We start from the raw sequence: 13,481 nt of genomic DNA on the forward strand, positions 1-13,481 counted from the left end.
TGACACGAACAATAATTAAGATGAAAAAACAGAAATCTGGAGTGTGCATAAGTATTCACGCCCTTTCGTATGAAACCCCTAAATAAGAGCTGGTCCAACCAATTCACTTCACAAGTCACATAATTAGTTGATTAAGATCCACCTGTGTGCAATCAAAGTGTCACATGATCTGTCACATGATGTCTGTATAAATCAACCTGTTCTGGAAGGACCCTGAAAACCAAGGAGCCTCCAAACAGGTCAGAGACAAAGTTGTGGAGAAGTATAGATCAGGGTTGGGTTATAAAAAAATATCCCAAACTCTGAATATCCCACGGAGCACCATTAAATCCATTATAGCAAAATGGAAAGAATATGGCACCACTACAAACCTGATAAGAGAAGGCCCCGCCCACCAAAACTCGCAGACCGGGCAAGGAGGGCATTAATCAGAGATGCAACAAAGACACCAAAGAGAATACTGAAAGAGCTGCAAAGATCCACAGCGGAGATGGAAGTATCTGTCCATGGGACCGCTTTAAGCTGTACACACTACAGAGTGGGCGGGGCTTTATGGAAGAGTGGCCAGAAAAAAAAAAAGTCATGGCTTAAGAAAACATGTTTGTTGTTTGCCCAACAGCATGTGGCAGACTCCCCAAACACATGGAAGAAGATTCTCTGGTCAAATGAGACTAAAATTGAACTTTTTGGCCATCATGGGAAATGCCATGTGTGGCACAAACCCAACACCCTGAGAACATCATCCCTACAGTGAAGCATGGTGGTGGCAGCATCATGCTGTGGGGATGCTTTTCATCTGCAGGGACAGGAAAGCTGGTCAGGACTGAAGGAAAGATGGATGGCACTAAATACAGGGCAAATCTGGAGGAAAACCTGTTTGAGTTGGCCAGAGGTTTGAAACTGGGATGAAGGTTCACGTTCTAGCAGGACACTGACCCTAAACATACTGCTAAAGCTGCACTGGAGTGGTTTAAAGGGAAACATTTAACCGTCTTGGAACGGCCTAATCAAAGCCCAGACCTCAATCCAATTGAGAATCTGTGGCATAACTTGAAGATTGCTGTACACCAACACAACCCATCTAACTTGAAGGAGTTGGAGCAGTTTTGCCTTGAGGAATGGGCGAAAATCCCAGTGGCTAGATGTGCTAAGCTAATAGAGACATACCCCGAGAGACTTGCTGCTGTAATTGCAGCAAAAGGTGGCTCTACAAAGTATTGACTTTGGGGGGTGAATACCTATGCACACTCCAGATTTCTGTTTTCTCATCTTAATTATTGTTTGTGTCACAATAAAAAAATAATAATTTGCACCTTTAAAGTTGTAGGCATGTTGTGTAAATCAAATGGTGCTAACTCTCCAAAAATCCATTTTAATTCCAGCTTATAATGCGACAAAACAGGACAAACACCAAGGGGGATGAATACTTTTGCAAGACACTGTATTACCCCACCCCAATGAGACCCTGCGGCCCCCTGAAAGTCCCCACACACACACTTTAAGGTCCAAAAAATAAATAATCCAAAAACAGGAGTGCAGTTCTTTTGTAAAAAATTGTTCTAATTATCGTTCTAAAATAAATGTGAAGACTTAAATACGACTCCGTTAACTGCTTGTTCAGGTCCAAATATCTTGCTCTGTAATAGAAGCCGCGGGGAGGGGCTGTGACACATACGCAGAGACAATCCTACGCTTGTTTGGGTGATGCCCCCATACTACTAATTTTTGAAAAATGTACTGTTTGGCCTCAACAATGACAGCAGAATTGAAAGAATTCTATATTTTAATGTGTCCAGTTGAAAATCTGCCTGGCTGAAATGTTAGTATTTTTGTTTCGAATGTATTAATGACTTCTATTATTGTGGTCTTCATTGTTAAACAAAAAAAGAGGCTAGTGGATCTCGTGGACACTTAGACTGCGTTCAGACTGCACCCTGAAATGACCCATATCCGATTTTTTTGCCCATATGCGACCTGTATCCGATTTGTTATTGACAATCTGAACGACACAGATCCGATTTTTTTCACATGCGACCCAGGCCGCTTGGATATGTGGTCCTAATTCCGATGCATATCCGTTATTTTCACATGCGACTGCAGTCTGACCGGACAGGTCGCATTCATGCGACCTACACGTCATCAACAAGAGACAAACGTCACTATTCTGCGTTGGCTAATCCCGCCTCTTTGGTGGAAAACAACAACATTTGTACAGTTTTCAGAATTTAAATAGACTTTTATAGAATTGATCAAGCTAATGGTGGATTTGGTAGGGACCTGGATGTTAAACCATCCTGTATTACAAGATTATAAGATTGTTCTGGAAATTTCCAGTAATTTGACACCTTCGGTCTCATTAGTCTGCTGTTAATCAGATTATTGTGTGAGTTCCGCCGCCGCCACAAAAACCACATCGCCAGGTCTCGCCTCATCTCCATCGCAAACTGCACTGGTGTTTCTGCACCTTGAGCCAGCGCTGAGAGAAGTTGCAGAATTCAGCTGGCTATAAACAATCTAAATAAATATTTATAAAAATGTAGAAAAAGTTTATTAATATGACGAAATAAATATGTGCAAATTATTAAGCCTGAATTAAGAGTTTGGTAATACAGCGGCCGCATCCCAAACGACTGCCTACTGAAGCTCGAGTGCACTATATAGAGTTTAAAAATCCATTACTTCCTAGTAACATGTAGTGCACTTATATAGAAATTACAGAGACATTTAGGAGTCAACCCTCGTTACCAGGCTACACGTTTTCATTTCAGTTCAGAAACAAAAACACACACGAGACCTCACACTTTAACACTAACCAGATAATTAAACAAACAAACAAAAAAAGAAATCATTAAACTTGAAGAGTGCGCTTTTTTTTGTTTACGTATTACGTAGATGTGCTTATTACGTGTCAATTTGCCCATGCGGGACACTTTTGGGTCATTTTCCGTTCATATTGGAGATCGCATACAAGTCTCATATAATTGGTAATGTGAACGGCCTAACAAAAAAAATCGGATTTCACAACAAATCGGATATGGGTCGTTTCAGGTTGCAGTCTGAACGTAGTGTTTGCTTCTAAATCGTTGAACCCTGAAGATGGCCGAGTGTCAAGCGTTTGGGTGCGAAATCAGCACGATCGTTGGTCATTTTTATGTGATATGCTTTGGTTTGTTTTTTATTCACTGTGAGAAAAGTGATTTTTTTGAGATGGCAAGAATGGCATTGCTATGGCAACAGGATTGTTTACGAGTATCTGTGTCGGTACTCGTTGTCGTCGTCACTGCCGAACCTGATCTGGGTTTGAGGCGAACCATGTTTGATTGATTTGGCCAGAACTGCAGCAGTAGGATGGCTGGTTCCTTTCTGCACACACACACACACACACACACACACACACACACACACACACACAATTTAGAGTAGCCAGTTCACTTAACTGCATGTCATTGGACTGTGGCAGGAAGCCCACGCAGACACGGGGAGAACACGCAAACTCCACACAGAAAGGCTCCCGTCGGCTGAGAGGTTCGAACCTGCAACCTTCTTGTGAGATTTTTAGAATTAGGATGAGAAGCTTTTATCTGTCACATGGCAGCACGGTGAAGTTCCTTCTCTGTTTTCAAATCATGGCTTCTAATTCTAATTCTAAATCAAAAATGTTGGCATTTTTTTTTTAGAATGGGTTTTTAGGAACCAAGGAGTTTGAGTGTTGGTATCAGTCGGAGTGTTACTTGGATGTGGATCATCTTTAATGTCCTCTCGGGGCAATTTGATTCCCAGAAAGTGCCAACACAAATATACACTCAAGCACATAAACATGACACAGAACATAGTAAACGTAGACATGACCACAGATGTAAGCTCACGATACTGTATATTCAAGAAGGAATTTATACACGCACAAAAATAACCAAATGACCTAAACCCAACAGCTGCTGGGACAAATGATCTCAAGTATCTGTTAGACCGGGCCCGCTTAAGAAAAGGATACCGAGGCAAAACTCAGAATGACGTGGGTGATTAATATCTGCCAAAATGGCCGTTGCCCTCTGTGTGACTCTGACCTCATACCTGTTGAGGTTAATGCCAGTGATCTTCTGACAGATATGAACAATTTTTCCAAGCCTGGTTTTCTTCATCACACTTAGATCACTAAACCAACAGATCATAGCAAAAGTTAAACCTGACTCAATAAAAGATGAATAAAAAAATCCTAAGAAGTGATCTGTCAACATTAAATTTATATATTTTATATATTTATACCATTATATACTTATACCATTTATATTTGTATATTACACTTATGTTATTTACTGTTATGCACTTCTGGTTAGATGCAATCTGCATTTCATTGCCTTGTACCTGTGACATGCGCAATGACAAAGTTTAATCTAATCTAATCTAATCTAATCTAATTCCTTCAACTTCCTCAAGAAAAACAAACAGTCTTTGACTGGCCTTTTTACAGATGGACTCAGTGTTAGCGAGCAGCACGGTGGTGTAGTGGTTAGCGCTGTCGCCTCACAGCAAGAAGGTCCGGGTTCGAGCCCCGTGGCCGGCGAGGGCCTTTCTGTGCGGAGTTTGCATGTTCTCCCCGTGTCCGCGTGGGTTTCCTCCGGGTGCTCCGGTTTCCCCCACAGTCCAAAGACATGCAGGTTAGGTTAACTGGTGACTCTAAATTGAGCGTAGGTGTGAATGTGAGTGTGAATGGTTGTCTGTGTCTATGTGTCAGCCCTGTGATGACCTGGCGACTTGTCCAGGGTGTACCCCGCCTTTCGCCCGTAGTCAGCTGGGATAGGCTCCAGCTTGCCTGCGACCCTGTACAGGATAAAGCAGCTACAGATAATGAGATGAGATGAGATAGTGCCCAGATTCAAGTCAAGTTTATTTCTATAGCGCTTTTAACAATAATAATAAGTTAATTTTATATAGCACCTTTCAAAAAAACCCAAGGACGCTTTACAATTATAAACAAAGAAAAATAAAAATAAATAAATAGATAATAAATAAATAAATAATAAAAAGTCCACCAAGTAGGGGTCAGGATGTAATTCCCGTGGTGTAGCAGCCACAGTCCCACCAAAAGGCGCACGAAAACAAGTCCCACATCTCCAGCACCGCCGCCGTGACGCCGTCAGCAACATCGCTCAACACCACGCCATGGATCCACACAGCGAGCAGAGAAGCTCCGCCACGCAGAGCGCTGGTGTGTCCCAAACCGCCTGCACAGCCGCCGCGACACCACCGAGCAACATCGCTCGGAACATCACGCCGAGCGTTAAAGCGCAGAGCGCTGGACAACCACGATGTAAAATGAGCAACGAGCTCACTGCAGTCCATAGCTGGGAGCGCAGGCATCGCCCACGGCGAACCAAGGCCTGGAGGGAACCGACACCCAAACTAGGTCCGGAGCTACACCACAACCGGCGGACAAAACACTCAAACATCAAACTACACAAACACACAGGAAAAAAAAATAGAAAAATAAAATAAAATAAAGAAGCTCCGGTGAGAAGCGGCAGCCAGAACGCGCACGACGTACTCTCAACCGAAAACGAAAAAATAATAGACATTGTCGCAAAGCAGCTTTACAGAATTTTAATGACATGAGTTAGGCCTAATTTTATCCCTAATCTATCCCCAATGAGCAAGCCTGTGGCGACGGTGGCGAGGAAAAACTCCCTCAGACGACATGAGGAAGAAACCTCGAGAGGAACCAGACTCAAAAGGGAACCCATCCTCATTTGGGCGACGACAGACAACGTGATAACAGTTTTAACATGAAGTCTGTTTCGTTGATGTTATAACTCTTTATTGAGTGCAAAACTGTTTATGACAACTAAAGTTAGCAAGTCAGCTGTAGTTCTCAGCCATAAAAGCATGACTGTAAGAGTCCAGATACTTGTACTCGCTGACTGTCTCCACAGCCGCGCCATTTATGATGGTCGATACAACAGTAGTAGGACTACGGCGGAAATCAATAAAAATCTCTTTAGTGTTAGGGTGCATTCAGACCAGGATAGTTTGATAGTTCACTTGCTTTGGTCCGAACCAAATGTTTTTTTTTATTTTTTCATTTTGGTGCGGTTCGCTTTCACACTGTACATTTTAGTAAGCGGACCAAAACCTGTCAACAAAGCCACGCGCCCTGAGGTCGTTCAGCTATTGGTCAGAGACGACACGCGCACAAAGCGTTAAGTTCAAAAGTAGTCATGGAGGCTTTCCGTGCTGTCATTCTTTTTAAGGTCATCAAAGCTATATGTTTTTTCCAGTTTTTACTGTTTCCACAATTGTGCGATTACTATGCTGTTGTACAAGTAATTTATCAACGACAACGACAAAGGGCAAGGCGGCTACGGAGGATAGCGCTGATGAGCGCACATCATGTTGTGACAGTTCTGGCTCTTCACGCAAGACGGAGGAGGTATGTGTCGGGATATTCGCCTTATCCATCGTAATAGATGAATTTCTTTTTTGCGTCGCTAGTACCGCCACTTTTTGAAAGAATGTCCCTGATTTTAATGTAGGTCTGACGGAGTTTCTTCACTTTTAGCCGACATTGTTCTGGGGAGCGCGTGAACCCCTTCTCCTTCATTTTCTCACTGAATACAGCAAACACGTCGGCATTTTTGTGTGTTCTCTCCAAAAGCTCAGATATGTGGACATCTGCCCATATATCCACAAGGGTACGCGTTTCTTCCTCGGCCCACGTTTGCCCCCTACTCATTTTTTGTACTCTGTAGTCTAGCCTACCACTGGTCTGAATGACTGAACGACTGTTGTAAGGTTCCCTTGACAACCGAAACAGTGTTTGCACTTTGCGGTGGAGTGTCAAGACTCTGTTTCCCATAATGCTCGACAAACGGCGGAAGCTCACGAGGTACAAAAAAGCAAAACTGTCGGATTAGGTCCGGTCTGCTTTCACACCTCCAAAAGATCTGCACCAGGGTTCCTTTGGTCCGGACCGAGTCCGACCTTGCAGCTCGGTCTCGGTCCGCTTGTTTGGTCCGGACCAGAGTTCGGTGGTTTGTATTCAAACCAACCCAAAAGGTCTGGACCAAGGGAAATTTGGTTCGCTTGGTCCGGACCAAACAACGTAGGTGTGAATACGCCATTATAGCCTGGGCCCGCCCATCCTAAGCGTGACGCAACACGAGGGCCTGTTGCGAGCTTAGTCTGGCCAGGCAAGCTATCTACAGCTCTTCCAAGCTCCCGAAAAATCGGGAACCAATCAACTTTGAGCATCTCCAACGGCCCTGGGTGTTCAAGGCACTGACGTAGTAGAACTGCGACCGGAAGCCATAGATTGTTTACAGAATCTATGCCGGAAGCGCTTCATTCATGAATGCTGTATTGAAAGCATTCAACGGGAAGTTCTCATTGAAAACGGAGCAAAGAGCAGCCCTGGAGGTATTTATTGAAAGGAAGGACGTTTTCGCCTTGCTCCCGACCAGCTTCGGTAAGAGTTTAATAATAGGATGTCTATGGTTTAATCTACCAGTTAGCCCCGTCGCGTCGCATACGTCAGAGGAAAGAGTGATGTGATTGGTTTAAGCTTCGTCACAGCCTTTTCTGGCTTTGACCAGTAGCAAACTGAGGCATTTCAGGGAGGCGGGTCAACCATGGGCTCTGGGAAACGGTTGGGCTTAATATCTTGGCCAGACCAATAGCTCGTAGAGCTTTGCAGTCGCGTTAGCCAGACTAACGCCATTAGAGACATTGAGTTGTAAATGTGAATCTGGCCTCTTGCCCATAGTCAGCTGGGATAGGCGTCAGCTGGGATAGGCGTCAGCTGGGATAGGCTCCAGCTTGCCTGCAGAACAGGATGACGGACGGATGGATGGATGGATGCGAGTCTGTAATAAAATTGTCCAAGACTGGCTCACAGCCCACCTCGTGGTCCTGCAGGAGACTGACAATGACAGAGTCATCAGCATACTGACTTATATACCTTGATTCAATGGCAGCCATTGGTGTAGAGCACAAACAGCAGTGGTGACAGATCGCACCCCTGGGGTGAACCTGAGAGTGTTGGGATGTTCCCTGGGTGTTTCCCCACCATGCTTTCAGACATGACAAAGAGGCAAAACTCTCCAGATAGTGCACTAGTTAGTGAACAGGGTGCTATTTGGGACAGGACTGAATCCTGACACCTCAACTGGAAACAGTGTCTCAAGCCTCCAAGCCTTGTGTCCTCCATCATGCGCAGTGCATTCTGGGTGTTGTGCATAAGGATATTTCTGCTGCACGCTATAAATACACATTCATAAAAAGATTTACTTGACACTACAAATAATGACCTCTTTAATAACAGTACACAAACGGCAGCCATTGCTGTGACGTCACCAAACGCTCAAGCTCCGGCTTCCACAAATAACCAGCTCATCCACACCAAGAGTAATTATAATAATAATCATAATAATAATAATTCCAACCTTTGGGTCGCCAATACTCTGGTTTAACGACATCTTTACCGCAGCCGCCGAAGCTAGCGAGCTCTGAAACTCAAACCGGACCACCACGGTGCCTGTTTAAGCAACGCAGCTTCTCATTGGTCCGTTCGGTTGGCGTTGACCAATCAATGAAGCCGTTATTACTAAGCCGGTGTTTGACTTCGAACGTTTAGAACAGTTACTCAGCAACAGTTGCTTTAGCAACGGCGGCGTGCACGCGCAACCAGAGCCTCCCCTGGAGCTGACGGCCATCTTATGTTGCCAGATCTTCATTTTTACTCCTTCACTCATTCATCTCATCTCATCTCATTATCTGTAGCCGCTTTATCCTGTTCTACAGGGTCGCAGGCAAGCTGGAGCCTATCCCAGCTGACTACGGGCGAAAGGCGGGGTACACCCTGGACAAGTCGCCAGGTCATCACAGGGCTGACACATAGACACAGACAACCATTCACACTCACATTCACACCTACGCTCAATTTAGAGTCACCAGTTAACCTAACCTGCATGTCTTTGGACTGTGGGGGAAACCGGAGCACCCGGAGGAAACCCACGCGGACACGGGGAGAACATGCAAACTCCACACAGAAGGGCCCTCGCCGGCCATGGGGCTCGAACCCGGACCTTCTTGCTGTGAGGCGACAGCGCTAACTACTACACCACCGTGCCGCCCCTCACTCATTCATTCATTCATGTTTTTGTTTTATTTTCTTTTGTTTATTTGGTATAAAAACAGAGTACATGAGATACACTACCGTTCAAAAGTTTGGGGTCACTTTGAAATGTCCTTATTTTTGAAAGAAAAGCACTGTTCTTTTCAATGAAGTTCACTTTAAACTAATCAGAAATCCACTCTATACATTGCTAATGTGGCAGCACGGTGGTGTACTGGTTAGCGCTGTCGCCTCACAGCAAGAAGGTTCGGGTTCGAGCCCCGGGGCCGACGAGGGCCTTTCTGTGCGGAGTTTGCATGTTCTCCCCGTGTCCGTGTGGGTTTCCTCCGGGTGCTCCGGTTTCCCCCACAGTCCAAAGACATGCAGGTTAGGTTAACTGGTGACTCTAAATTGAGCGTAGGTGTGAATGTGAGTGTGAATGGTTGTCTGTGTCTATGTGTCAGCCCTGTGATGACCTGGCGACTTGTCCAGGGTGTACCCCGCCTTTCGCCCGTAGTCAGCTGGGATAGGCTCCAGCTCGCCTGCGACCCTGTAGAACAGGATAAAGTGGCTAGAGATAATGAGATGAGATGAGACATTGCTAATGTGGTAAATGACTATTCTAGCTGCAAATGTCTGGTTTTTGGTGCAATATCTCCATAGGTGTATAGAGGCCCATTTCCAGCAACTCTCACTCCAGTGTTCTAATGGTACAATGTGTTTGCTCATTGCCTCAGAAGGCTAATGGATGATTAGAAAACCCTTGTACAATCATGTTAGCACAGCTGAAAACAGTTGAGCTCTTTAGAGAAGCTATAAAACTGACCTTCCTTTGAGCGGATTGAGTTTCTGGACCATCACATTTGTGAGGTCGATTAAATGCTCAAAATGGCCAGAAAAATGTCTTGACTATATTTTTTATTCATTTTACAACTTATGGCGGTAAATAAAAGTGTGACTTTTCATGGAAAACACAAAATTGTCTGGGTGACCCCAAACTTTTGAACGGTAGTGTACATCAACTCACAAATTGTAAAATACACAATGGCGAATGAGTAAAAATTGTATCATTGTGTATCGGGCTGCATGGTGGTGTAGTGGTTAGCATGGTTGCCTGACAGCAAGAAGGTTCTGGGTTCTGTGTGGAGTTTGCATGTTCTCCCCGTGTCTGCATGGGTTTCCCTCACAGTCCAAAGACATGCGATTAGGTTAATATGGGATGGCCTTGGGCTGAGGTGCCCTTGAGCGAGGCCCCTAACTCCCGACTGCTCCCCGGGCGCTGTTAGCATGGCTGCCCACTGCTCTGGGTATGTGTGTGTGTGCTCATTGCTCACGTGTGTGTTCACTGCTTCAGATGGGTTAAATGCAGAGAGTAAATTTCACAAGTGTGTGATGAATAAAGTTGTGCTTTCTTTTTCATTATACCAAGGATTACTCAAAAAAGTCCAGTAGTGGAAATAAAATAACTAGGGTGTACAAAGAATTATAAAATCCAACAACAATAAAATAAAATATACAATTATGACTTAAAGAAACTAAACATTTATGTTAATATTAAGAAAAATGAACAAAAATATCCTCCGATAACGTTAGAAACATATGTACATCTTTCAACGTATATCTTTTCATCAGTTTGGGTCGTGTTATTATAATTAGATTATTATCTTAATAGCTGTATATTCGGAAAAGTGAAATTAAACGTTTTTTAAATAAAATAAAAGTCTTCACAAATCATATACTACTCATACGATTATAACAGATTTATATAATTGTGTTGTGCATTGGTCTTTAAAAAAAAAAACTCGATCAGTTTGAAAAACTCAATATTTTTTATACATTGCATTATAGGCATTTAGCAGACACTCTTTTCCAGAGTGACATACAGTACAATATACCCAGAGCAGTCTGGGGAACAATTAGGGGTTCGGTGCCTTGCTCAAGGACACTTTAGCCGTTCCTGCTGGTACAAGGAATTGAACCAGCAACCTTTTGGCCCCAAAGCTGTTTCTCTAACCATTAAGCCATGGCTTCCCCCAATGTAGATAAATATTACGATATATTTTCCATGCCAATCATGATGCTAGTTTTTATTCTTTGTGTGCACGGGGTATCACATTTATTTTCCAACCCGGATATCCGCCATGTTGGATGATAACAACAACCAAGATAGTGACGTTTCACATGATTTAATTGCCATTGAAGAAAGACAATGCTGACTTTGTGTGCAGGATATAACTGCGGTAATAATGCTACTCGTGACAAAGAGCAGCGGTTCTTCAGAATTCCCAAGATAATTAAAAATGACAACAAAACAGATGGTCATGAGCTTTGGGTAATGACCGAAAGGACAAGATCGCGGATACAAGCGGCCGAAATGAGTTTCCTTCGCAGGGTGGCTGGGCGCTCCCTTAGAGATAGGGTGAGAAGCACAGTCACTCGGGAGGAGCTCGGAGTAGAGCCGCTGCTGCTCCACATCGAGAGGAATCAGCTGAGGTGGCTCGGGCATCTTTTTCGGATGCCTCCTGGACGCCTCCCTGGGGAGGTGTTCCAGGCATGTCCCCCCGGGAGGAGGCCCCGGGGAAGACCCAGGACACGCTGGAGGGACTATGTCTCTCGGCTGGCCTGGGAACGCCTCGGTGTTCTTCCCGAGGAGCTGGCCGAGGTGTCTGGGGAAAGGGAAGTTTGGGCTTCCCTGCTTAGACTGCTGCCTCCGCGACCCAGTCCCGGATAAAGCGGAAGAAGACGAGACGAGACGAGAGACAAAACAGATGAACTGTCCAGAGAATGGAACACCATGCATACGCTGTGGTTCAAAAATGCTAATTACACCCGTGTCTGTGATGACCACTTTATATCTGGTAAGAGTTTATTGCTAATTAAAGCTGTTTTCTGATAATTAAACTGAACTTTTGAGCTTTAACGCAAACACTCTGCTTCTCACCTTGCAGGAGCACCGGCAAACCTACGCGATAAAACAAATCCAGATTGGGCACCAACACTCAAATTAGGACACGATAAGATCAAGACGAAAACTCATCTCGTAGTATCAAGATATCATCGTCTCCTTCTGTCTCGAAAGACAATGGACTGCGCAGGATAAATGTAAGATCTGCCAAGAAAGCCAGATTAGAAGCAGCATGAGAAACCTTAGCGAGTTTGGATACACAAGAACAATAATGTGGGTCAGCTTTGCCAGGTGAGATATTAGCGATCCTGCTCCAGTAACTTCGCTTTACTTTTCACTTTTTTTTTTTGTCGAAAGAGAGAGTTCACAACATCAAGGTATTCAGTCACTAGTAATGAGGCTAAATCCTCTGTATAATCGGACGGCTTTAACACATACGGGTAAAAGCCACAAATTTAAACTTTTTCTCTGAATCTTGACTTGGCTGAGGACTCTAGAGAATCATAATATTTCGAGAAAGTCAGAGATGCATCACAGTTATCGTTCACACTAGACGGCATTCTGGATTTGTATACCATCCAACATGGCGGCGGATGCATAGGTTAGACTATTTTGTCATGTGGTTGCACAGAAAGAATCATCCATCCATTATCTCTAGCCGCTTTATCCTGTTCTACAGGGTCGCAGGCAAGCTGGAGCCTATCCCAGCTGACTACGGGCGAAAGGCGGGGTACACCCTGGACAAGTCGCCAGGTCATCACAGGGCTGACACATAGACACAGACAACCATTCACACTCACATTCACACCTACGGTCAATTTAGAGTCACCAGTTAACCTAACCTGCATGTCTTTGGACTGTGGGGGAAACCGGAGCACCCGGAGGAAACCCACGCGGACACGGGGAGAACATGCAAACTCCGCACAGAAAGGCCCTCGCCAGCCGCTGGGCTCGAACCCGGACCTTCTTGCTGTGAGACAACAGTGCTCACCACTACATCACTGTGCCCCTCACAAACAATCAATGGTTTATAAAGGTATTAGAGGCTGATTTGTGAGTTTCTATGTCTTTGAGGCATTTTAGGTAAACACTTGGCAACCCGGCATCTCATCCAACTTTAGCTTGCTCGCCCGTTAGCTTTCTGTTATCCAAACTATACACGTTCGCGAATGAATAACAATTAATATATACAAAGTCTGGACATGAATTAGAACAAAGTGGTGTTTTATTCAACATTTATTTATTTTTTAAATAAACACTGCTGACGTAAAAGAATTCAGGTTGTTTCGGTGCTATCTGGTTTGATTAAGCATGCCTGATACGGTTATGGATAACGGAAAATCAGTCAGTTGTTGTCCTGGTCTCGTGAATAACGTATATTTTGTTTTATTTTAATTAATTGGTTTATTTATTGAGAAACGAGTTAGTTTCGTAACCCATTTTTAAAATAGTTAATCGACTTTTCTGTAT

General features: G+C 44.2%; 1 protein-coding gene across 1 annotated transcript in view; it reads right to left on the reverse strand.

Annotated features, from left to right (window-relative positions):
- The window catches only part of cep41 (centrosomal protein 41), a 39,584-nt gene extending 30,975 nt beyond the window's left edge, over positions 1–8,609 (reverse strand). The window contains exon 1 of the mRNA XM_060928414.1: positions 8,436–8,609. Within this exon, the coding sequence (XP_060784397.1) occupies positions 8,436–8,468 (33 nt within the window). The 5' untranslated portion in view covers positions 8,469–8,609. The remainder of the gene's footprint in view (positions 1–8,435) is intronic.
- Positions 8,610–13,481: the final 4,872 nt, after the last annotated feature.

Source organism: Neoarius graeffei, chromosome 8, assembly GCF_027579695.1.
Source record: "Neoarius graeffei isolate fNeoGra1 chromosome 8, fNeoGra1.pri, whole genome shotgun sequence".
NCBI classification, from domain to species: Eukaryota; Metazoa; Chordata; class Actinopteri; order Siluriformes; family Ariidae; genus Neoarius; species Neoarius graeffei.